Source organism: Camelus bactrianus, chromosome 4 (assembly GCF_048773025.1).
Source record: "Camelus bactrianus isolate YW-2024 breed Bactrian camel chromosome 4, ASM4877302v1, whole genome shotgun sequence".
In the NCBI taxonomy this organism is placed as follows: Eukaryota; Metazoa; Chordata; class Mammalia; order Artiodactyla; family Camelidae; genus Camelus; species Camelus bactrianus.
Genome location: NC_133542.1, coordinates 70,647,536 through 70,674,294, shown reverse-complemented (window position 1 = coordinate 70,674,294; position 26,759 = coordinate 70,647,536). Strand labels below are relative to the sequence as shown.

At 41.4% G+C, this 26,759-nt stretch overlaps 1 protein-coding gene and 1 long non-coding RNA gene across 4 annotated transcripts in view; one reads left to right on the top strand and one right to left on the bottom strand.

Moving 5' to 3' along the window:
* STXBP1 (syntaxin binding protein 1) overlaps nucleotides 1-8,152 on the bottom strand; it is a 62,290-nt gene extending 54,138 nt beyond the window's left edge. The window contains exon 1 of one of the 2 annotated variants that reach the window (XM_074362268.1): nucleotides 7,923-8,152. In XM_074362268.1, the coding sequence (XP_074218369.1) occupies nucleotides 7,923-7,959 (37 nt within the window). In that variant the 5' untranslated portion in view covers nucleotides 7,960-8,152. The remainder of the gene's footprint in view (nucleotides 1-7,922) is intronic. The other variant, XM_074362267.1, reaches the window with a different exon arrangement.
* A 6,992-nt stretch (nucleotides 8,153-15,144) lies between these two features.
* LOC123615708 (uncharacterized) lies at nucleotides 15,145-26,495 on the top strand. Of its 2 annotated transcripts, XR_012506558.1 has the most exons (4): nucleotides 15,145-15,801; nucleotides 18,809-19,047; nucleotides 19,372-19,523; nucleotides 23,081-26,495. It is a non-coding gene; the product is annotated as an uncharacterized LOC123615708 (long non-coding RNA). The 2 variants fall into 2 exon arrangements; XR_006723380.2 differs by lacking the exon at nucleotides 18,809-19,047 and having other exon boundaries at nucleotides 15,246-15,801.
* Nucleotides 26,496-26,759: the final 264 nt, after the last annotated feature.

The window sequence follows — 26,759 nt, the reverse complement described above, 5'->3', positions numbered from 1 at the left end:
CACAAAAAGATGAGAAACTTCTCAATTTATTTGAGGAAGGAGAAATTCTGAAGCAGAAGATCTGAAAAAGATGAGAGAAAGAGAGAGGGAGGGAGAGAAGTAATACATACATAAAATATAATATTCAATTATTCATTCCAAATATTTATTGAGTGCCTACTGTGTACCAGCACTGCTCTAGGTGCTGGGGACACAGCAGTGAACAAAACAAAATCTACGCTCTCATGGAGCTTACATCTGGCTGGTGGAGGCAGAGATAAACAAATAAACCCATACATATGAAATGGCAGATGGGACGATGCAGCCTAGTGAGAAAGATAAGAAATTACAGAGGAAAGCATGGGAAATTTTCCATTTTCTATGAAGTAGTCAAAGGAGACCTCACTGGTGAGGTGGCATTTGACCAGAGACATAAAGGAATTAAGGGAACAAGCGTGCAGAGACCTGAAGAACATTTCATACGTTAGGGAACAACAAATGCAAAGCCCTGAAGGGGAACATACTTGGAATGATCAAAGAACAGCAAGAAGGTTCCCATACTAATAAACGCAGATGCAAAAATAAGAAGTAGAATTTAATGATATAGAAAAAGAATAGTGCACGTCAATCAAGTAAAGTTTATTACAGAAACTCATATTTTCTGATGTCTGGTCATCCCTGCCCTGTTCAGCCCCACAGCTCCCAGCTAGTCAATTCCTGTTCCATGGTAGGAACTTTGACTGACAGTTTGAATAAATCAGACACCTCACATGTGTCATGTAAATTAAAAAAAAAAAAAAGAAAGAAATTCAATGATTGCTCAATATTATAATTAATTAATTATACTATATTACCAGATTAAATAAGAAAAACTATATGATCCTTTCAAAAGTCCTGATTTTAAAAATAGAACAAAAACTCTCTTAGTAAGCTGGAACTAAAAAGAAGTAACTTACATATCACTCCCTCAGAGAAGCTTTCTCTCACCTCCCCAGTCTTACACTATACTAGTGCCCTGTATCATTTCTTTCTAATTCTTATCATAATTGTAACAAATGAATTATCTGTGTTAACTGTAAGACTATCATGTTAGAATCCTTTAAAAATAAGCGAGACACTTCAAAATATGACACTTTTAATTAATAAACTAGGAATGAAGATACAACGGGATCATTCAAAAACAATTTTAAAAATCTAAATGAATTGTCTAACAGGACATGAAATCATGGTTATAACAAGAATAAGCACTTTTTATTAAAAGTACACAGAAAAAAAGAAGGTAGAAGATTTAAAAAATAGATAAACTGGTCAGATTTAAGTACATACTTATCATTCATTGAGGCTTTCCACTTTTACATTTAAAAGACAGAGTAAAATAATTTCAAGTGAAAATAATATGTAGACTCAAGTGTAAATGAATCATCTAATTTAAAAATGGGCAAAGGGTTTGTGTAGACACCTCTCCAAAGAAGATATACACATGGTCAAAAATCACATGAAAAAAATGCTCAACATTACTAGCCATCAAGAAAATGCAAATCAAAACCACAACAGGATACCACTTTACACCCACTAGGATGGCTATAATCAAAAAGACAGACAATAACAAGTGCTGGTGAGGATATTATGAAATTGGAACCCTCATATGCAGCAGGTGGGAATGTACAATGGTGCAGTCACTTTGGAAAACAGTTCGGCAGGTCCTCAAAAAGTTAAATTTAGTGTTACCATATATCCCAGCAATTCTATTCCTAGGTATCTAAATGAGAGAATTGAAAACACATGTTTAAAAAAATAATAAATATAACCTAAGTTCTTCAAATCCATGAACATAGTATATCTCTTCATTTATTTAAGCTTTGATATCTTTCAGGAGTATTTTGTACCTTTCATCATACAAATCTAGAACACAGTCTTTTCGATTTATACCCAAGTATTTCATGTTTTTTTGTTCTACCCTAAATGATACTATCTTAGATTTCAATTCTAATTGTTCATTGATAGTATATAGAAATACAACATATTTTCATAAATTGACTTTGTATCTTGCAACCTTGCTAAAGTGTGTGCAATTCTCCTTACCATAGGGTTACTCCCTTATTTGTGAAGCTAAGAATTTTTATTTTCACACTGCAGTACAATAAAGAAACTAAAATATTAAAAGTAAATTTGTTAAAATGTCAGTTCTCCCAGAACTGATCTATAGATTCTACAAGACAATTCCAAACAAAATCCCAAAAGGATTTTTTAAATAGAAACTGACAATTGGGGGCTTGAAATTTGCAGATACTAACTACTATATATAAAATAGATAAACAACAAGTGTATACTGGATAGCACAGGGATCTATATTCAATATCTTGCAGTAACCTATAATGAAAAAAAATATGGAAATGGATATGTGTATGTATATGTATGACTGAAACATTACAATGTACACCAGAAATTGACAAAACATTGTAAACTGACTGTATTTCAATAAAAAAGAAGAAACTGACAGGTTCATTCTAAAATTTTTATGGAAAAGCAAATAAACCAAAAGAACCAAAACAATTTTGAAAAAGAAAAGCAAAGTTAGAGTACTCACAGTATCTGGTTTCCTGTCTTACTTTAAAGCTAAAGTAATTGAGTCAGAGTGGGTGTTAGTGAACACATACATATAGATCAATAAAGTGAAACAGGCAGTCTAGAAATAGACCCACTCAAAGATGGTCAATTGATTTTCAACCAAGGACAAAGACAATTCAATGAGAAAAGGATAATTGTTTCTACAAAGGGTGCCATAACAACTGGACATTCACAAACAAAAAAATGTACACACATACAAAAATGAACCTTGATCATAACTCACAATATACAAAAATTAACTCAAAATGGATCAAAGACTAAATATAAACTCAAAAACTATAAAACTTCTAGAGGAAAACACTGAAAAAAATATAAACGAAGAAAAATCTTTATGAACTTGGGTTAGGCAAAGAGTTCTTAGGATACCAAAAGTACAATCCATAAAAGAAAATATTGAAAATTGGACTTTATAAAAATTTAGAACTTCTGCTCTTTGAAAAATATTGTTAATAGAATGAAAAGACAAGTCACAAACTGTGAGAAATTATTTGTAATTCATGTACCTGACCAAGGATATGTGCAAAGAATATATAAAGACCTTTCAAAACTCAATAGTAAGAATACAGACAACCCAATAAAAACATGCAAAAGATTTGGACATTTCACCAAACAAGATATACAGATGGCAAATAAATACACACAAAAAAATGCTTAACACTATTAGTCACTAGGAAAATGCAAGTTAAAATCATGAGATACTACTACCTATGAGAATGGTTAAATTTTTAACACTGACAATACCAAGTACTAACAAGGACGCTGGTAAAAATGTAAGATGGCATAGCCACTCTGGAAAACAACTTGACAGTTTCTTATAAAGTTAAACACACACTTATCATACAACCCATTAATCCCACCCCTAGGCATTTATATATCCAAGTGATATGTTCACACACAACCTGTGAACCCTTATAGAAGCATTACAGGAGTATTTGCAACTGCCCAAAGTGCAATTAACTCAAATGTCCTTCAGCTGGGGAATGGAGACACTGCAGTACATCCATACAACAGAAGGGCAGTCAGCAATGAGAAGGGACAAATGATGGATACATACAACATGGATGATTCTCAAATGCATTATGCTTAATTAAAGAAGGCATATTCAAAAAGCTACATACCCTACAATCCCACTGATAATGACATTCTGGAAAAGGCAAACGTACAGGGACAGAAAACAATTCAGTGGTTGCTGGGGCTGGGGGTTAGGAAGACAGGCTGACTAGAAAGGGGCAGCACAAGGGAATTTGGGGGTGATGACACTTCCGTATTTTGATTATAGTAGTGGTTACATGACTCTATGTAACAGGTGAAATTTGAAGAACTGTTTACTAAAAAGGGTAAATTTTACTTATGTAAATTACACCTTAATTTTAAATTGAAAAAAGTGAAACATGTATTCAATATATTTCAAAATATATTTAAATTATTTGATGCTAACCAAAGTTTCTTTTTTAAAAAAGTGTAAAAATGAATAAAAATTGCTTAGATCTAAGTGTCCTCTCACCTTCTGATACATCCTATGAATCGTGGCCCCATCTGAAAAAGGTATGAATTTAATGTACAAACTGAAATTACATTCTTTGCCAAAAAAGTGTGATTGTTATAAATTGACATGAGAAGAAATTGCTAACAGCTAGGAAAGGAGAAAAACAGTACATTTTGTAATCTTTGTATCTTTAAAACTCATTGACAAAATTGGAACAAGAGTAAATTTTGGATTACAATGTGGATTTGCATAATTGAAACATTATCTATTAACATAAAACAGATATCAAATGTCACAAAAAATGAAATTTTTCTTTCATTAAAAAAAACCCCTACATTTTATAGGGGGAAAAAAAGCAAAGAAATGAGTAGAACTGGAAATAGAAGTTGGGTCAGGTTACAAACTGTCTGTGTGTTCTTCAGATCTCTTCTTCCATCTTCCAGCTCATTTGCACCTCTTTCAAAAAGTTTACCCAAGACTACTTTCTCCCCCCCAAAACCCTGGCCCCATAGGATAGAGATGGTTTATCTCTTTCTGAAATCCTCTCATACTTTCACAGTCCCTCTTCTTGGATCTTTTCCTAATAATAATACTGACTGAATTTACTGTGTGTCAAGAATTGTGCTAAACACTGTACCTGCATTACCTCGTTTAATATTCATAGAACACCACAAGGTAGATGCTGTTATTACCCATTTTATAGATGAAGAAACTGAGGCACAAAAGGGTTCCACTATTTGCCAAAGTCACACGGCTAATAGTGGTGGACCAGAATTTCATCCCAGGTAGTTTAAATCCAGAGCCCATTCTCTGAATCACTACACAGAAAGATTAAGTCATTCATCCAACATTTATGAGGACTAAGCACTAACCCTCACACTAAGGATAGACACAAGAATAAGACAAAGTCCTACTCTCCCCTGAAGAAGCTCTGGTCTAGTTGGGCGAGACCAATACAAAGCAGTGCAATAGACTGGTTATACCAAAAGTGTGTTTTGGGAATGACAGTAGAGTGACAGGGAGAGTTTCTCAGGATTGTCTGCGTCTGTCACAACAGTGTGAGACTGTCCCATATTTCAGTCATGCCTGTATTCCCCCATAATTCCTAGCAGGCTCTGAACAGACATTTGTTGAATGAACAGCTAACGTCTCCTCAACTTTTGTTGTGCCTGTACCTGCTGCTACTCTAAAACCAACTCGCAAAGCCATGACAAGAGGCCAAAACTACATATATCTTGCTGTTGATCATATCCTTAATAACATTCATTCATCCAATAAATACGTATTGACGGCCAACTATGACCAGCCACCGTTTTCGGTAAAGACGGTACTCTCCCAGAAGCTATATTCTAGTGGATGAAACAATTAAACAAGTACCTAACTTCCTCCCCACCCAAAAAACTACACGATATCACTTCAGATAATTTTAAGTGCGATGAAGAAAATAAAATGAGAGAATATGATAAACAGGGACTATGAGTTGTTAATTTGGATTGGGAAGACCGGGCTGTGAAGATGGCATTTAAACTGGTGCGTGTTGGTTAAAAAACATCTTTATTTTGCTTTTATTTTTAGAGGAAAAAGGCAACGCTAAAAATTAAAATCTAAAATCAGGAGTCAGAACTAACAGAATTCTCTGTGTCATTGACAAAGAATTGCAAAAATACTTTTCTCCAAAATTTATTCCTAACTCAGTTATTATAGAAATAGAATGCTGTTCACACATTCACTAATTTTATGTAAAATTGGTTTGGTTTTATTTTTGTAAACAGCATCTTTGCTTTATTTCAGAAAACAAATTTTGGCCATATTGTCTGTTGATTTTTTTTTTTAACCTTGATATTTGCTTCTTAAAAAAAGCAGGTGGGACTACCTGCATGAAGAAGGGTCATAGTAAAAGATACAAAAACTTGATTTCTGTAACACTTAGGGATTTTAAAAAAAACCTTATTCAAATATAACATTTAAAAGAATCTAACAAATAACATAACATTCCATATTTCACAAGCCTTCAAAAAGGGGGTTGGAAGGAAATGGTATGTCTAGAACAATGAATAAAGTTATTTTTTTACTAGTGTTGCAAGGAAATATACACTGGATTTTTAAAAATTAATTAACACTTATTTTGGCAAGTCATTTAACTGCCCGGAGCCTCCATTTCTTTCCCATGGGTAAAATGAGGGTGTCGATATTAGAAGATCCTTATGGGTCCTTCCGGCCCTAAACGCTTTGATTCGCCTTTAAAAACAGAGTACGTGATTCACAACATTTACTGCATGGGGAAGGCAAGTGTTATAGTGGGTACTTTTTAAAAACTTGCTCATTTGGGGCTCAGTTTTTATAACAATTTTATTTTGATGTAGTAAGTCAGGTAAGGTTGTACAAGTGGGAATATTTTCTATGTATCAAAGAAGAGAATAAGGAAGAAGAAACAATTGTGATGCTCACAAGGAACATTATAGAGTCAAAAAACATTTGACTGCCAGAGAGAGGGCGAGAGAGAGGAAGCACTCTAATTGGAGAGAATCATTGGAAAGGAAACTGTAATTTCCACCATTTTTATTCTATTTCTTTTCTTATCCTCCCCTACAGAGAAAACCTCAGTTCTAGTTTTCTCTCAATTTCAAAAGAGGTAGCAAAAGCCACAGCAATCCACTCACTTATGTTAAAGTAACAACCAAAATATTGAAGAAGCACTATTTGTCTACACATATCACCAATCTTATTTGGCACTGGGAACGCCGTTTTCCATATATTACCACCGTCAGTTCTCACTCTGCTGCAACCTACACTCTCCACCACTCATTTTTAAAAATCCATTTAACGCTGAGCCTTTCATCCAAATCCATGAACAATCCTTTCCTCCCTGCAACAGTGTTTTGAACTGCCCGAAACCAACCACCGGCTGAGTCCTGCGAACCGGGAGACAGATTGCAGACTGCGGTGCTGGGCAGGGCCACTCCTCCCTCTGTACACTAAAGCTTTCCAGGTCTCCCGGGTGATTTAAGACGGTTCAGGATCCTGATAAGACCCCGCCCTGGAAGCCAAGACCCTGGATAGGGAGGAGGAATGAGGCGGCCTCAGCCCAGCAGAGTCAAGCCTTCGGAAAACAGGCTTCTCCTCTCCAGGTGCCAGGAGTGGCCCAGGCTGGGCGAGCGGCGCGTCTGAGCCAGCGCGCGCGGAGACGCTCCCAGGTGGGTCTCTGCAGCCGGGGACCGCGGCTCCGGCTCCCGGGAGGGAGGGGGAAGGGGGAGGAAGGAGGAGGAGGACGCAGGCCGGGATCTCGCTCGTCACGACTCACGAAGGAGGGTGGGAAAGAGGGAGGGACTGGAGACAGAAAAAGGAGTGGAATCAGGGAGCTTAGGGAATAAAGAAGGCGAGGAAAGGGAGAAGGGATACGGGGGGAAGGTAATGGGAGTGAAGAATGGGGGTGCAGGGGAGAGTAGTGTGCCGCAGGGGGTAAGGCGAGGTGAAGGGGAACAGATAGGGTGCTATGGTGAAGAAGGAGGGATGGAGCATGGGGGTGGAGGAAAATGGAAGTAAAGAGGGAAGAGACGGATGGGGCGAAGAGGGGAGGGGTGGGGGAACAGAGAGGAATGCGGGAAAGAGCGGGGGAAGAAGGGAAGAGGGCGCGGGCCGCAGGAGGCCGGGAGGGACTTCTCTCCGAGGAGGGCGGCGCCGGAATAACGGGACCCTCCCAGCCGGGAGCCCCCGGCCAGGCGGGGCGAGCGGCCAGCGCGGAGGCCGGGACGCTACCGTCAGGTACGGTGCCCGGCTTCTCCCGGCAACCGCAGCCACCGCCTGCAGGGAGGACACCGACTCCACTTACTCTCTCCGACCACTGCTTTGAGGCCAATGGGGGCCATCGCGCTGCTCGAGTCTCCGGGCTCCGCGCCTCCTCACGCGACGCCCGCGGACACCACCGCCTCCCCGGGTCGGCGCGCTCTGCTGGCTGCAGCCCGCCGCCCCGCAGCCGCGCTCGGGATCGACTGACGCGCGGACTCGGCACGGGGGCGCGGCGCCAGCCAGAGCGAGGCTGACGACCCGCCGGCGCGCGCGCGGGGGCGGGGCCGGGCGGGGGCGGGACCTCGCGCCTGCCGACAGCGTCACCCGCGCGCCTCCGCCAATAGCACTGCGGCCCGGTGGCTCGGCCCCGCCCGCCGAGATGCGGCTGGACGCTAGGCGGTCCCTGGCTGGCGCGAGAGCCGCTCCCTCCTCCTCACCTCACGCGCCGCGCGCGCCCGGGCAACCGCGCGCTCCCGGGACTCTGGGTCTTAAGGTCCCATCAGATGCCTCCCCATCTGAATCCCTGGCCAAAGGTTACCGACACGTTCCATCTTTCTGAAACCCTGCTATGGACCTGTCTTTCCTGTTTCTGAGAGCCTTCCATTTTCCCCTGCCCACAGAAGGAACTCAGAGGCTAAATCCCTTAGTAGTACCCAGTCCCAGCCGCAACATTACGTGAGGTTAATTGACACCATCTCTATCTCTCCGGATACCCATATCCATAAATCTACCATTCACAGAGTTCTTGTGTCAAGCTCCATGCTTTACATGCATCATCATATTAAATCCTCACAATAATTGGACATTGTTTTTAATCTCCATTTTCAGGTGAAAAAAAATAGGCTCAGGAATTGAGCATGAGACTTGCTCTCAGGTTGTGTATCACATCAGCATATGTTTATTGTTCTCCCACTACTGTATGTCAGCTGCTGTTCTAGGTATTGGAGCTCCGGCCACTTAAAAGGCAGACACCGATCCTAGTCTTTGGGCAACCAAGTCCGGAAATATCTAGGTCCCAAATCTAACAGGAATATGCTGTGGGACGACTCTGGTCTCAGTATCTTCTTCCTGGAATCCACATTTACCAAAGTGGTCCTAGGTCAGTTTTTTTCTGGATTTTGTTGACGAGGGAGACTGCTTTTAAAATATGAAACAGGGCTTCCCTCTGGCTTCAGAGAAAAATGAGTTGAGCCAATTAAAAGTAAAAATGGATGGGAGAGCTAATAGTCATAAAATCAATAAATACTCTTTACATTTTTGGAACAGCTCTGTGAGCTAGGTCCTTTTCTTAACATTACTAAGAAATATAATATTTTACAGATGAGGAAATTGAGATTCAGAATCTAAATTCTGAACCATTATTTTATACCAGAAACAACTAAAGACGTTGAGGCCTAAAGAAGGAATTTCCCAAGGTCACACAGTGAACACTGGCAGAGCCAGGACAAGAGGCTACATGTCCTACCTAGTTCAGCCACCAGCCCCAGGGCACAAAGACTTGACCATTTTCTCACCCTCACCTCAGTCTACCCCAACAGAAACTTCATACGGCTTCACAGAGAGGGAAAGTGTTTATCTGCCATCTCTTCATGTCTGGGCTCCTCCTTTACCCAAGGAAGGTACCGATAGCCTTGGGTTGCATTTGGAGAAGAAAGAGATAGTTTGTAAATGTGAGGAAACCTAGGACACATTTGTAATGTCACATGCTCCCTCCTTGACCCTCTGGCACATGTCAAAGGAGCCAGTATTCTAGCTGAGGAGATGGACAGGAATCAAACAGTCACACACAGCATTGAGTTGTTGTTCTAATAAGTGCTGAAGCAGAAGGATAGAGGGCTGCGAGAGCAAATGACAGAGCACCTGACACAGTGGACCAGGTGGGGTGCAGTCAGGGCAGGCTTCCTAGGATGAGTAAAAGGTAGCAAGAGGGGACTGGGAGAGTGTCCTAGGCAGATATACAGAAGGAGCAAAGACCAAGTGCCAGAAAGGAGTTTGACTTTTCCAGGACAGAGAGGGGCCAGTGTGACAAGAAGGGAGAGATTCTGAGGGACGGGGTGGGAAGGAAAGCCCCTAAGGGCAGTCCTTGCTGCAGAGCTCTAGGACTTTTAAGTGGCCTAGAATCTGCCTGGAGACCTAAGGCCACAGAAAATAAAACATAGCAGCTCCTTCTTTCTGCAGAAGGAAGGACAAAAAAAGATTCTTCCTTGCAGATGCATACCTGAGATGTTTACTAGGGATGGCAAAAATCAGAACAGATGTTATTTTAAGTAGGATGGTTGAAAAAGCGAGTAGGGTGACAGACTGTGAACTCACTCAGGAACCCCTAACTCCAGAATGTCAGATTGGAATCTATCTGGATGTGAAATGCAAGATCTGCTTCAAGACCTCTTGAAATCTGTAAGCCTTGATTTCTCTACCTGTGAAACAGGGACAATAAAATTTCCAGGCTTCTCTAAAAGAGTGCCTCTGAGGAGCCAGGAAGATGACCTACACGATAGGATAAAATCTTCCCTCAGTCACCTCACAGTATTATCTCTGCTCTGTATTCTTTATTTGCACATACGATTGATAACACGCCAGGCACCATGCAAACGGCTCATGAATTTTCATCGAATTCTCACTACAACCCCACTAGCTCTGTGCTATTATTATTCCATCTTCCTGGGGCGCAGGGAGGTCAAGTAATTTGCACAAGGTCACAAGGCTCTAAGTGCCGACCAGGGACTTTAGCTTCGACTTTCTGATGCCCAAGGGAAGATGTCCAGCGCCCAGGCGCTGGCCCAGTGCCCAGACCTAAGGACAGGTTTGGCTGTGTGGACTACCTGCTGGGGAGTATCAGCAAAGGGAAGCAGAACCTCCTGGGAGTTGGGACTCAAGCAGGTCCACCACCCGCATCCCAGCCCAGCCTGAGGTTTGGGCGGGGTTGCATCCGCAGGATGCGCTGGGTTGCTCCGCGGCCCCGCCTGCCCCGCGGGCAGGTGCGCCTGCAGCTGCGCATGCGTGGCCTGCAGCTTCTGCAGAGCCCGGGTGCCAGCCAGGCGTTGGGGGCGGGAAGAGTCCTGTGATTTACGCAAGGGTCACGTGACAGCGGGGAGCCTGCCTGCGGCTTGGGTACTGCACCAGGAGTCAGGCAGGTGGGCAGACAGATGCGGAGTGGAGAGGGGAGATGCTGGGGGGAGGGTCGGGTCAGGGACTAGAGACAGGCAGCAGCATGGAGGGGCCGAGAACGGGGAGAGGGCCGGACGACCCAGCATAAGCAATGGGGTGGACCAGAGAAGGACTAAAGCAACCCAGTGCAGTTGCCTCCACCAGACTTACTGATACCGCGGACTGACCGGCTTGGGTCCCCGCCACACTGAGGCCTGTGGGAGAGCCCTGGGTCCAGAGTCTGGGCCTCTCCTCCGACAGTCTCAGGCTTGCACCTACCTCCCTTCTGTTTTTAAGCTGCATTATCAGCAGCAGCTGCATTTTTCTGTGTTCACCCCCACCCTCTCCTCCTGGCCTCTGGGCCTTTAGATTTTGGGGCATTCTTTTAGAAGTAGTTTCTAAAGAATTCAACAAGATAATATTTGTAAGATTCTTTACCTAGTGCTGGGACTCTATTAAGGACCCAATAAATGTTAGCTATTAATAGCATTAATTACAACTTGAGTCAGAGTAAATCAGTTCTGAATACGGTTATGGAGAGTTCAGTTGCTATCCTGCCTTTTTTGCTGCTGAAGTTCATTGGCAGAGAATGAAGTAATTGACTCCAACACAGCCACCCACCGTCCGCACACCTACAAAGAACAGCTGGGCCTGGAGTGCTTGAGTTTGGTACATCCTTGCCCAGAAGAGTGAGTTAACAGTTTTTTTGTGTTTGAGGTTAGAATAGTTATCCAAAAGGCTTCGTTTTCTAAAGCCTAGGCGGGGGTCTCAAATTCAAAGGACTGGAGGGGTGAGGCAGACGTGAGTGATACCACAGATGTGGTCAATGGCAAAGCATACACCTGGCCCCGGGAGAGCAGTCCTTACTCAGCTCCAACCGCTGGTTTCCATGCAGTGACCAAGGATCTTGATTGCAGAAATTTCACATCTCCCAATAAGTTTGTGTTGTAATGAATTTTTTTTAATTTAATAATATGACACTGGCTAAACAAAACACATCTGAAGGCCACATCCATCCCCCAGGCTCCCTGCATGCAAACTCTGGGGAGCTAATACCTCTTTCCTAAGGGGGAGGTTAGAGTCCCCTAAGCAGCAAGTGCTGAGAGGCACTGACTTCTCCCCCACGCACATAGTCTCCTAGTGGTCAGGACTTTGGACAGGGGTAGTGGTGGGGTGAATGCCTGTGTACTAAGCACCAGGACTCCCCCCCACCCCCACCCCCTGCCCTGCAACTTTGACAGCCAGGAATAAGTACCTCGGCTCAGCCTGGCTCCAGACAGCAGATTAGGGCCAATCACTTTTGAATGGACTGGTGAGCATTGTGGTGGAAGCCTCTGAGGACAGCTGTGTGGACTGCTCAGTTTTGCCTGGACTGTGAAAGTCCCACAGTCCAGGTCCAGTCCAGGAACAAGGAGAGAGCCACACACAAATGCCTCACAGATGAAGTCTCAGTGAGGGTTTAAAGCAAGTTTAATTCAATTTGGAAAAATAAAGAAATATGACATTTTTTACACCGTGGGTATCAGAGAATAATTCATGCCTTTTACACAATTATATTAAATTGCCGTGATATTCCAGAGGAAGAAGTTTTCATTCCAACAGGAGAAGTAATTTGGTTTAGATGTGGTTTGTTTTTGGCCAATGGGGCCAAAAAAACTTCATGGAAGAGGTGACATTTGAGTTGAGCCTGGAGGCTGAGGAGAGGGAAGATCAAATCCAACCAAAGGAAAGAGCCTAGGCCCATGGTTCCTGGAGTGCCACAGCAAACAGGAGCACAGTGGGATGTTTTAAAGTTCGGAGAGGAACACAGTGGTGCTTATCATCTGCTGGACACTGTGAAAACTACTAGCTGGAAATAGTTCACAGTTTCAATATTAAACTCTACTAAGTTCCTTTCTGTGATGGTATATCTTTGTGAAGCTGAGTTTTCAGCAATTGATGTGGTAAGAAGCAAATAACTCATGAAAATCAATGTGGAACAAGAGATGAGAGTGTCGATGTTTGATGCGATTGATTCCAAGGTCTGAGAAGGTTCACATATCTTATTAGTAAGGAATGATGGTTATTTAAAAATTATATTAAAATTTTTTTCTTTCAAATTATGAGTACTGGATTTTTTCAAATGGTGACTAAGCTGTTGGGATATAACAGAAATTGTTTGGTCCTGACCACTTTGTAAACGGAGCTATTACGTTTTTCTTTCGGTCTGGGATGCTATGAAAAAATTACTGCGCCTCAAAGGCTGCCATGTTTGGGAACCTCTGGCATAGGCAAAGTGTGGAGGCATTTATTAATTCAGTAGTATTTACTGAGCACCTACTATGTGCCAGGAACTATCCTAAGCATTGCAGATACAGCAATAAACATACGAGAAGTTCCCTGTGGATTTGAAGCTGACATTCTATAGGGGGAAACGCATTCTAAATAATATATAGCCTGTTAAAAAATGATAAATGCTATGATAAAAGAGTAGGGTGATCAGGATTAAGCTTAGGTGGTGTGGAAGGAGATTGCATTTTAAAGGGAAAATGCAGGCTAGGCTTCATTGAGAAACTGTTGGGTATGAATTCAAAGTCAGGAGTCATATTTGGGCATCCCCATCAGCACATACAATGTGGATGATGCCAGGAAGAGTGACTCAGATGACCCAGGGGGTTAGTGACTGGTCCTGTGAAGGACACTGGGAAACAGTCCAGTTTAAGGCTGAGCAAAGGGAGTGGAGACCAGAAGGAGCCAGAAGGGAAATGGCCAGAGAGGTACAGGGTGAGCCAGGAGTGCAGAAAGATGGAGTCGTTAACAGCATCTCATGCCCCAGGGCTCTGATAAAAAATGAAAAGCATTGGTGTGTGCACCTGTTAGAGGTCACTGGTGACCAGGGCAAAAGTCAGAGGGAAGACAGGTAAGGATTGAGATGAAGGAGGCTGTCTGCCAAACTTCTCAAAAAAGTGTGGATTTTCTTTTCTGCAAGAAAGACGAAAAAAGGAAATGGCTGTATAAACCATAAGGGATCAGAATCAAGGGAATTTTTTAAATAGGGGGGCATCTCTCATTTTAAAATGAAACCTTTAAAAAACACAGAAAAGTAATGAAGCAAATTCTCCTGTCCTCCTTCCCCAAGAATAAAGAACAGTCAATGTTTTGCTTCAGAATTTTATTTTAGAAAAATAGATCTGGTTATATCAAGTGGATGTTTTTCCTCCTGAAACCCCACTAAAATAGTAGCAGGGGAATTATAAAAAGTTTAAATCTACCAGGACACAAAGAACAGAAAGAGAGGCAATGGGAGATGAGAGAGTGACAAAACTTTGGAAGATGAGCGGCATGTAGTTGAGGGTTAATGACTGAGTAGAGAAGAGAAACTGGACATATGAACCTCCAGGAGACCAGCCACTCAACCACAGAATCTTGGGAAAATTCAAGAATCATTGATACTAGGTACTCTCAAAGGTGGGAGTGAAAGTTGGGGCCGAAAACAAAAGATTGGTAAAGAAAAGGTGGAGTCAAACCACCAGATCCCCTCCCTCACCCTGCACAGTTAGGGACTACCCCTCCCCTAGTAATGACAAAGGTGATGGTGAAGATGAGGGTGATGACAGATAGCATATAAGGGGCGTACTATGTGCCAAGCACTATCCGAGTTCTTCACATATATCCATTCATTTAACCCTATTAGTCACCTATGAGGTATTTACTGTTATCATCTCCATTTTACAGATGATGAAACTGAGCCATTTGTCCAAGATCACACAGCCAATAAGTGACAGGGCCAGGATTCAAATCCTGGCATGTGAGAGGTAAGGATGGACAGTAGTCTTGTGTTTGGACTTCATTTGTCTCCCCATGAGAAGCCAGGAGCGGGGCTGAAACAGTTGTTTAGATCAGAGATAGTGGAGTCCTAGCCTAGAGGCAGGGATGGGAGGGGGTGAACATAACTAAGATGAGTAAAAATAACCCCTCCCACTTCCTGGGCACCCTGATGTGCCCAATACTTTGTGCATGGTATCTCATTTAATTCCCTCCAAAACCCTATGGAGTAGGTATGATCATTTATATCTATCTTACAGATGAGGAAACGGAGACATGACACATCCTGGGGCACATAGTCAACTTCTGGGCAAACTGGGATTTGACCTTGGTATGTCTGAGCCCAAAACCTAAATTCTTAACCACAGAGCTCTGTTGCATCTCTAGATTCTAGAACCTTTTGGAGCCAGGCACAAAATTATACACTGTGAGTCCAAGCACGTGAAGTTTCAGAAACAGCCTAATCTATGACAGTAGAAATCACGAAAACTATCTCTTGGGTGTGGAGAGCAAGGAGTATTGACTGGGAAGAGAGACGTGGGAGCCCCTGCGGCTCTGCAAGTGTTCTGTGTCTTGATCCGGGTGGTAGTAACATGAGTGTATATTTATGTAAAAATTCGCAGAGCTGCTCACTGAATTATGCACTTTATTGGGTGTATATTACACTTTATTTTTTTTTTTTTAAAAAGGGCTTCCTTAGAAGATGTGCATTTTGAAATGAAGCTGGAAACCATTTTGGATGATTATTATAATCATATATAAAATGCTTATCATGTATTGGGCATGCTACTTATTGAGTGCTTTTGATATGTCAGATGCTGCTAGGTGCTTTACATATTATTTTATTTTATTTAATCTTTACAGTGGTCCTGAGGAGATAAATATCCTGCCCATTTTACAGATGATAAAACTGAGGTTTCAAGAATGCAGTGACTTGCCTGGGTCACCAGGAAGTGGCCTAGTCAGTCCAGGTTTGTCTTGTCAATGCAAATTCAATTAACAATCAAGAAAGAAAAGAGAATTTTCTTTGAGCCAAACTGAGGATTATAACCCAGGAGACAGACTCTCAGGAGCTCTGAGAACTGTTCCACCTATTAGAAATCAAAGGCACAGTCATATACATTTTCAACACAAAGGATTGTACATCAAAATGACATACTGACATATTACATAAAGTTCACCAAAGACACATAGTCCAGGTAAGCACAAACAAAGCAAGCAGTAAGTCACCATGACCCCCTTACAGAGTTGGGAAAGAATGCTAATCTTTTAAGAGGTTACATTGCTGGTGTCAGAAGAAAGGGAAAAAAAATACATCTTTATGGTTGAGTAGGCACTCCGATTTTTAAGGAATTCTGGTTAATGTACAACCCAAATGCACATTGCACACTAAAGTAGGAAGGAGGAGGAGAGAAAGTATTTTATGTTTAAAATTTCTTGTCCTGCCTTAAAATGTAAGTTTTATTTCATCAGTCTGACCCCCAAGTCCATGCTTATGGCACCACCTGCTCCCACCTCCCTGGCTCCATGGAGCTGGTGGGACTTGGCTTACAGAGGCTGAGGGAGGAGAGACCAGAGATAGTTCTGAGCAAAGTTGGAGGGCACATGGCCCCTTGCAAGGCTCTGTAACTAATTTTGTTTCTGTAATTTTGTTTTATTATTCTTAAAGCGCACCTCCCACCCTGATTTGTTAAAACTTCAGTCTCCTGGCTCAGAGTGTGGCTGGGAGGATGGTTGCCCCATCATTAGATTGCAGAGTATCACTTAGTAATACCTTAACCGCCATCCCAGCTCATAACAAGGTGCCTAGGGTCCTCATCAGACATACCCTCACCCCAGCACCAGTGTCTTGTAAAGCAGACCCTGAAAAGCTCTCAGTAGCCTGAGAAAAGCAGGGATGTCTGCCCCTCCCAGTGCAAATTAAACACAGGCTATCTTTCTGGACCCCCAGCTTCCTACCTCTTCTCCATGCCCCTCCTCTCTCCCTCCTTCTCCCTTTTTTTTTTTTTTTTTTTGTCTACTATCTTCCCACCTGGCTTTTCCCCACTCACCCCTCTCCTTAACAACAGCTGACTTCCCCCCTTACCCCATGAAGAGTCAGGGCCAAGAGCCTTCCCCACCCTGGTACCGACCAAGCAGGACTCTGCTTTGGGGGAGCCAGGATTCCAGCGCTCGGCATGTGGTCCTGCCTCACTGGGTCCCCAGACAGTCACTTCTTCCTCTGGACATCAGTTTCCCCACTTCCCATTTATGCATAACCTGGGTCCTGGGCTGCTTGTCTTAAATCACACCGGGTATCTCTTACTCTCTCTGAGTCAGGAAGCAGGTAGACAAGGCGGTCCACCTTGGGGGCCAGACTCCCTCTTCACCACCTGCCCATCCTAGAGGTATCTTAAGTGCCCATCACTGGGCAGGCTGGTGAGGCAGGCTTTGGTCCTGGATCTGATTGTCCAGAGGCTCCGGATTCACTGCCCAGACCTTCAGAGCATCCCCATGTGGAATCCCTAGTGGGGTCCTCTTCACCCCCAAGTCTTTCCTGCCCTCCCTTCCAGGCTGTGACCCTCCCCCAGCTGTTGCTAAGCCCCTCCTTAAATGCATCACAGCCATGCCCTGGTTGAGCAGATGTTTAATGTACAAAACAAAAATAGTGATTATTTTGTTGAATGGATCCCCAGAAATCTGAAGTCATCTGTTTGGGACATCCCACCCTGGGGCCTAAAAATGCCTGCTGCCTTCCTTGGCAAAAGCACAGCAGCCCAAGAGCTGTTCAAGTATATTTATAAGCAGTTCTCTGCCCTGTTTCACTGAAAGGCCGCGAACACCCCCTACGCCCCCAAGCCTCCTGCTGCTGGGGCCTCGCGGAGGAGGAGAGGAGGGAGAACTTTGCATCCTGGGTTGCAGCTTGCTTTTTTCCCCTTGGCATTTTCTTTGATGCTAAAAATCTATTTTTCATTAAAAAAAAATCAAAGAAATGTCTTTTACTTACTCTGAAGATAAATCTACTGCCACTGCACTCTTTCTCTGAGATCAATTTCTCACCATCCCACTACCCCTATTGCTGACCCAACTTTTGAACTTCATCCGGCTAAAAGGGCGCCTGTCTCCTTCCTTGAGAAGCAAGATCAAATCCTCTGCCATTGCTCTGCCCATCATGGCTCCTAATTCCTGCATTTTCCCCTCTGACTGCTGTAGGGAAATCCTGGAATGACGTAACTGGACTCTAGTGGGGTTGGGTTTTGTGTATTTTTTTAAAATTGTTATTTATTTATGTATAGATTTTTTTTAGTGGAGGTACTGGGGATTGAACCCAGGACCTCGTGCATGCTTAGCATGTACTCTGCCACTTGAGCTATATACCCTCCCTGCTGTGTATTTTTTCCTTCACTTCTTATTACCCAAGTATTACAGTACACTTTTATTGTCAAAAGTGTCTCTGTAAGGAAGTGAATTCTTCATACTAAAACTGTCTGGGACACAGTTAAAGTTATGCTAAGATGAAAACTGACAGCCTTAAATGCTTTTATTGTTAATAAAAGACCAAAAATAAATGAATCAAATATTTTACCTAAGAAATTTTTAAAAATAGCAATAAAGTAAAAGACAGAAGCGGGGAGGAGGGAGGGTAAAGATCAGTGGTAGTGTGCATGCTTAGCATGCATGAGGCCCTGGGCTCAACCCCCAGTACCAACAATAAATAAATAAATAAATTTTTAAAAAGAAGAAAAAGGGGAGAAAAAGATGAAAGCTGACAGAAATAAAATAGGAAAAATTACTGAAAGGACAAATGAAATTTGTTTGGAAATGCAAATAAAATGAGAAAAATCTTAATAAAGGCAAGTCAAAGCAAAGACAGAGAGCAAAGGTATGCAACATTAGGAATGAGAAAGGCAGTATAAACAGATAAGGATATTATTAAAGTAATCATTTAAAATATTATGGTAATAAACTAAAATAACAAAAGGAAATATGCTTTTTCAGCAAAATACGAACTATGAAAATCGACCTAAGAAGTAGAAAAATTTAACAGACTAAGAACCATGGAAGAGATTAGAAAGATAACCAAGGAGATTGCATTCTGATGGAGAAATATTTCACATATTGAGGTGTGGGGACATCATTTTGGCTATTACATGGTTCAGCCTGAACTTTGTGTGAACTCAAACAGCTTGATTCAAGATCTATCAAACACATACAGCACATCTACTTCAATCTTTAAGGTAAAGAATGTCTGTTTCAAAGATAAAGATAAATAACTCTCTTCCCACGACATTCATGCTAACACTCCCTCAAAGATAAGGTTCCCTTCCCAGACACCAGGGTCCTGCTGTTTCACTGTGTTACATACTAAATCTGTCTCTTTTGAAACCTTGAAGGAATGTAGTCCTGTCAATCTGATGTATGTTCTTTGTTCTGGTAAGGTAGGAGACTGTGCCGAAAATCACCCTTCAACAGAGCAGTCATTCCTCAGAGTTACTGAGAGGATCCTTCTGGGCTAGCATCCTCCATTTGGCTTGAATCAGACTCTTTTTTCTTTATTATAGATTGATTATTTCTGTCAACACTGCTAGACGTATGCTGCAGGATATCAGAGAAACCCACCTGTGATCACCTGGAGTCTTACTTTGGACCGGCGCTTGGTACCGAGCACAACTCCCTTGAGCCCCCTGCTTCACAGCATCTTTCAGATATTTGGGTGAGTTTTTCCTGGTATCTGGACCTCATTCCAAATGGTCTTGAGTTTTATCTGAGCTTTGAAAATGTTAAGACCTGGAGCCTTAAGAGGGTACTGGTACATTTCCTGGGTGGAAGGGACCTTGGGGAAATTTCCAAGCCGGGGAACTGAGGGGAAGTTCCTGGGCAGAGAAAGCCTAGAAGGAATTTTGGAGTGAGCTATTGGCCTTTCTTCTTCTTCTTTTTTTTTTTTAACTTTTTTTTATTATTACTTTTTAAAAATTGAAGTATAATCAGTTTACAATATTGTATCAATTTCTGGTGTACAGCATAATGTTTCAATCATATATATACATACATATATTTGTTTTCATATTCTATTTCATTATAGGTTACTACAAGATATTAAATATAGTTCCCTGTGCTATACAGTAGAAACTTTTGTTTATCTTTTTTATATATAGTAGTTAGTATCTGCAAATCGTGAACTCCCAATTTATCCCTTCCCATCCCCTTTACCTGCTGGTGACCATAAGTTTGTTCTCTATGTCTGTGAGCCTGTTTCTGTTTTGCACATAAGTTCATTTGTGTCCTTTTTTTTTTAGATTCCACATATAAATGATATCATATGGTTTTTTTCTTTCTCTTTCTGGCTTACTTCACTTAGAATGACAATCTCCAGGTCCATCCATGTTGCTGCAAATGGCATTATTTTATTCTTTTTTGTGGCTGAGTAGTATTCCATTGTATGTATGTATGTGTGTGTGTGTGTGTGTGTGTGTGTGTATTTATCACATCTTTATCCAGTCATCTGTCAATGGACATTTAGATAGTTTTTGTATCTTGGCTATTTTAAGTAGTGCTGCTGTGAATACTGGGGTGCATGTGTCTTTTTGAATTAGAGTTTTCTCCAGATACATGCACAGGAGTGGGACTGCTGGATCATATGGTAAGTCTATTTTTAGTTTTTTAAGGAACCTCCATACTATCCTACATAGTGGCTGCACCAATTTACATTCCTACCAACAGTGTAGGAGGGTTCCCTTTTCTCCACACCCTTTCCAGCATTTATTACTTGTAGACTTTTTAATGATGGCCATTCTGACTGATGTGAGGTGATACCTCCTTTTGATTTGCAGTTCTCTAATGATTAGTGATGTTGAGCATATTTTCATGTGCCTGTTGGCCATCTGGATGTCTTCTTTGGAGAGATATCTATTTATGTCTTCTGCCCAGTTTTTGACTGGGTTGCTTGTTTTTTTTTTATATTAAGCTGTATGAACTGTTCGTATATTTTGGAAGTTAATTCCTTGTTGGTTGCATCATTTGAAAATATTTTCTCCCATTCTGTAGGTTGTCTTTTTGTTTTGTTGATGGTATCCTTAGCTGTGCAAGGGATTTTAAGTTTAATTAGGCCCCATTTGTTTATTTTTGCTTTTATTTCCATTACTCTAGGAACTGGTTCAAAAAAATATTGCTGTGATTTATATCAGAGTGTTCTGCCTGTATTTTCCTCTAAAAGTTTTATATTATCCAGTCTTATGTTTAGGTCTTTAATCCATTTTGAATTTATTTTTGTATATGGTGTTAGAGAAGTTCTAATTTTGTTCTTTTACAGATAGCTGTCCAGTTTTCCCAGCACCGCTTGTTGAAGAGACAATCTTTTCTCCATCGCATATTCTTGCCTCCTTTGTTGTAGATTAACTGACCATAAATCCGTGGGTTTATTTCTGGACTTTAAGTCCTGTTCCATTGATCTAAGTATCTGTTTTTGTATTGGCTGGGCTTATTTAATTTGGCTTAAATTGGAAAGATTGTGTATATATGGTCTGAACAAACACATAGGAAAGTAAGTGACTCAGCCTATTCAGCTCCGAGGAAAGGGACATTTGCTCTTTCTGTCCACAAGGTGTCCTAAGGCAACTGAGAACCTAGTGGAAATGTCTGAGGATTAATCCTGTTGATGAGTAGTAGACCCACAGGGAACCCCATCAAACACTTTAAGTTATTTATAGCTCATCCAGGGGCACACATATGAACTTGTCATTCAGTGCTCAGCGCCCCCGCTGTGGATTTAGACTGCTGGTGGGAGAAACTGAGACACGAAACAGCAGGACTAACTCAAGGGTGACACCTTGAGGAGCTAAGCTCAGAAGCGGCACACTTTGGACCCACTACACTGGCCCTAGGAATTATTCAGAGTTTATAAAAAGACAAAACTAAAAGAAAATAGAAAACCATGCTTCTAAAGCCAAGCAGCTCCCAGGCAGGCAGCCACCCACTGGAACTCCGCTGGCTTTATGTCTGATACCATATGATGCAATGAGGCACAGAGCTGATACCACAAGTGCTTGGTAAAATGGGAAGATCTAACAAAAGATAACTTAACTCTTAAGAGGCCAAAATGGGGAACTTTTCAACTTACCAAAATTAGTTTATTGCATGCACAATGGGGAAAAAAAGCCGGCTATAAAATTACACAGACCGGATGGGAAGCATATTTCAGGTGGTACTTAGAAGCTTCAAAGTGTGGTAATGATACAATGGCATCCTTACTAACGGAAAATTATCAGAAGCTGTTGCTAAATTAGAGAAAAGCTCAGAAGCTAACTTCCCCTCATCTCCTCCTTCTTCCCCTCCTTCAGTGCCTTCTGTCCTCTCCTTTCTGAATGTCCATACCCTGATTTATCTGCCCTTCCTCCTCCTGCATCTCTGAAGGAGAAACCTCCAGGAAGAGCTGAGCCTATATTAATGTGTACTGCCTGGATTAGAACTGAACTTAAAAATGTAACTAAGGATTTCCCAGACTCTTTCCAAGATCCTTTAGGGTTTGTTAGGACATATGAGCCAGGATACTCAGATACTATGTATCTTTGGTGAATTTTATGTAAAATGCCAATATGTCATTTTGATGTATGATCCTTTATCTCAAAAATATATATAACTGTCCTCTCAGCTTCTGGTGATCGAAACAGTTCTCTGAGCTCTGTGAGAGACTGTCTCCTGGGTTATATCCATCAGGTTGGCTCAAATTAAATTCTCTATATCTTTCTTAAATTGACCATTGATTAATTTTTTTATCAACAAGATGGATCCTACTTAAAGGAAGAGCAGGGACATTACTGAGCTGGATATGCAGTAATGTCCACAATGGACGTAATTGAAAGCTCTTATTTACCAGAAACAAAGTTAGCACAACAAGCCAAATTAATTACCTTAACCCGAGATTGTCAACTAGCTAGAGACTAAATAGCAAATATTTATATTGACAGTGGTTATGCCTTTGGAGTGGCACACAAATTTGGAATGCCATGGAAACAATAAGGGGTTTTAACCTTTTCAGGATAGCCTATTAAAAAATGGAAAAGAAAAGGTTGCAGAGTTATTAAATACTATACAAAACAGTTGGCAATTATTAAAACACCCAAGCGTTCCGTGTCTGGCACTGTGGAAGCCCAAGGAAATCAGATTGCTAATGATGCAGCCAAACAGGCAGCTTTAAAAACTCACTCAGCCTCGAGAATGTCCACTGCCCTCTGTTAACACTGCTAATCTAGTAAATGATTTCCTTCTTTACAGGCTCAAGAAATCACTGCGAAAGAAGAGAAACAGGTGTGGCAACAAAAAGGGGGATGTTTGACCACTTCACATAAACATGGTTTGGACTTGATAAAAAAAACAAAAACCTATAGTGCCCGTTGAAACATGGTTGCTATTACTCCAGAATGTACATTATTTAACCTACTAGGAAACTGAGAGAATGGTTTTATGGAGAAAACAATATTTTTGGAAACTTTCTCCTACAGTGGTTCATAAAGTATATACTCACTGTACTATATGCTCTAAGTATAATCCTGGAAAACCACTTCATGGGTCACAAGGCCACTTGCCCCTTCCTAAAGGATTCTTTGAAGTACATCAGTTGGACTTTGTCCAAAGTCCACTATCTCAAGGATATAAATACATCTTGTAATGATCTGCATGTTTTCACACTGGATTGAAGCTTTTCCCTACAGGAGAGCAACAGCTTTAACAGTAGATAAATTGTTATTTGAAAGGGTAATTCCTGTTTGTGGAACTCTTTCCGAGTTATATAGTAACCAGGGAACTCACTTTACCAGACAAATAATTAAATCTATTTGTAATATTTGGGCAATAAGGCAGCATTTTCACTGTGCTCATCATCTTCGGTACAAAGAACTAACAGCACTACCAAAACTGAACTGGCAAAACTTTCAGAAGCATTTAATCTCTCATGGCCAAAAGTTCTGCCCTTGCTTCTCAACCTTAGATCTTCACCTTTTGGTAAACATCAGCTGTCTCCTTTTGAATTAATAGCAGAATGGCTTATGTGACTGGGTGAGGGACTATATGAACCAACCTTACTCAAAAGAGATCTATTGCATTATTGCTGGGATCTTATTAAGGCACTTAAAGGAAATGAAAAGTTGATAGCTAATTTCTTTCACAGTGAGCTGTCAGGAGATAAAGACCTTACAGATCATGGATTACAATCTGGAGATTTTATTTATTGGAAAAGACATCAAATAGATTCTTTGCAGCCATGTTGGAAAGGAAAATGGTATTATTAACTAATCCACGCACTGCCAAACTAAAAGGCATAGACTCATGGGTTCACATCTCTCATTTTAAAAAGGCCCCCTCCGCCTAAGTGGACTTTAACCATTGTTTCTGACACCCAGTTTCAACTGACTAAGGCAAGCACCACCAAGCCAGGACAAGAAGAAGATGACAGCGGTAACTGACAGCTAACTCAAGACTCTGGACCAGGCCTGTAACCCCCAACCTTGTCAACACTTTTGGACTGCTTTTAAAAAAATTTTGAATGTCTGTCTCAAAGAAAATGATAAATAATGCTAACACTCTCTCAGATAAGGTTCCCTTCCCAGACACGAGGGTCCTGCTGTCTCGCTGTCCACATACTACATCTCCTTTGAAAACTTGAAAGAATGTAGTCCTGTTGATATGATGTACGCTCTTTGTTCTGGTAAGGTAGGAGACTGTGCTGAAAACCAAGCTCTAACAGGGAAGTCCTCAGAGCTACTGAGGGGCTCCTCCCGGGGTATAGGACTCCATTTGGCTCAAATAAAACTCTTCTCTATTCTTCAGCATAGATTGATTATTGATTATTTCCATTGACAATTCCAAAAGACTCCAGTTCAGTAGAGGACAAACTAATATTAGTGACTCCTAAGATGATGCAGTGGGAAATACACAACAGCTATGTGGTATTCTAGCCCCAAATGTTCAACCTAAATCCAGTCATGAAGAAACAGACCAATCAAGATGGTGGGACATTCTGCAAGACAACTGACCTGGACTCTTAAAAAAAATCAAAGTCATAAAAGGGAAAAAATAAAAGGCAAAACTGTTCTAGATTAAAAGATTAAGGAGATACGACAACCAAAGGCACTGGAGGATCTTTGATTAGATCCTGGAGTTTTAAAAGTCAGTTATAAGGACATTATTGGGACAGTTAGAGAAATCTGAATCTAGACAGTGTTTAGGTATTATTATATCTATTTCCTGCTGGGTGCGAGAATGGAATTTTCTTGGTTGGGATAATGGAATTTTGCTTATGTAGGGGAATGCCCTAAATCTTAGGAGATACATTTTTTAAAATGTAGTTAGGAATGAAGTCTTGATGTTTGCATTTCATCTTTGAAATTGTTGAGCAAAAAATTTTAGATTATGTGTGTGTGTGTGTGTGTGTGTGTGTGTGTGTGTGTGTGTGTGTGTGTTTGATCCATAACAGCCAGGCCACTGTGAATGGTATAGAATAAGGGGTTGGTAATAGGAACTAGATCTCATGCATTGTGAGTGCTGCTGGAACAGACTGTGCACGGCCTGTATACCCACCAGTAGTTGGAAAGGAGAGATGGACATGAAGTGGGGGCACACAAGGACAAATTGGAGCTCACATCTGTCTCCTACCCCCTCTATCCTCAATGATGCAAGTGACCAGCAACAGAACTGGTGTCCTTTGCCACAGAGCTGCATGCATAGCTGGCCCAGGACTCAGAGAAGCCAAAGAAGGAGACATAGCAGGAGCCAGGGAGAATACAGATCCAGGTACTGTCCCCAAACCAACAAGGCAAGTTAGCAGCTCAGTGACAACCACATGCCAGCTGCAGCAGAGCCTGACTCCTTCCACCAAAGTGCAAAGCATTTAAAAAAAAAAAAAAGCATGCTCCCTTCCAATCTTGAGCAGATTTATTTTGTGGCCAACCCAACTTGGAACCACACAGGGGAGAGAATTCTAGGACATTTGGGTCCAGTTGAGCTAAGGTGACACACTACAGAGTAGAGCATGAGTGAGAAAGAGAGAGAGAGAGAAAACAAATGTAACGAAATATTAAAAATTGGTGAATCTAGGTGAAGAGGGCTCAATTTTTTTTTTGTAGATTTGAAATTTTAAATAAAAAGTTGGAGGTGGGAAAAAGGCACCAGGCCCAGATGGTTTCACAGTTGAGTTTTATCTAGGCTTTAAAGATCAGATTATTCCTATATAATCCCTATATAGTTACACAAACTATTCTAGACCATAGGAAAATACAGAAAATTCCAGAAAATAAATATATGTATGTATACGCATGACTGGGACATTGTGCTGTACACTAGAAATTGACATATTGTAATTGAATGTACTTCAATTGAAAAGTAATAATAAAAAAAAGAAAGTGAAGAAAAGTCTACACTCAAATGATTCAGAAGAAAGTATATACATATATACATATACATACGTGAATGTTTTATATATATAAAATCCCATACTGTATAAAATCCCATATTGTGTGCATATATGTATATATTCTTATGTATGTTTGTATGTGTGTATCCAGATAGAATCCTATGACATAAAATATAGTTTAATCTGAGTAAAGGGTACATAAGTTTGCTCTTTGTACTATTTTTATTCTTGCAACCTTTCTGTAAGTTTGAAATTATTTCCAAATAAAACGTTTTAAAAATTGCTCTTTTCTCATACATTGCTCATAGACTGTAAATTGGTACAACCACTTGGGAAAACTCTTTGGCAGTATCTGCTGAGGCCGAATCTCTGCCTCCGCTGTGACACTGCACCTCCACCTCCGGGCATGTGCCTATGCGAAATGAGTGTTTCTGTCGACCAAAGTTGCATGGCAGTTTATTCTTATTAGCCCCAACTGGAAACAGCCCAAATGTTCCCCAGAAGTAGACTGGATAAATGAACACAGCTCATCAACACAATGAAACA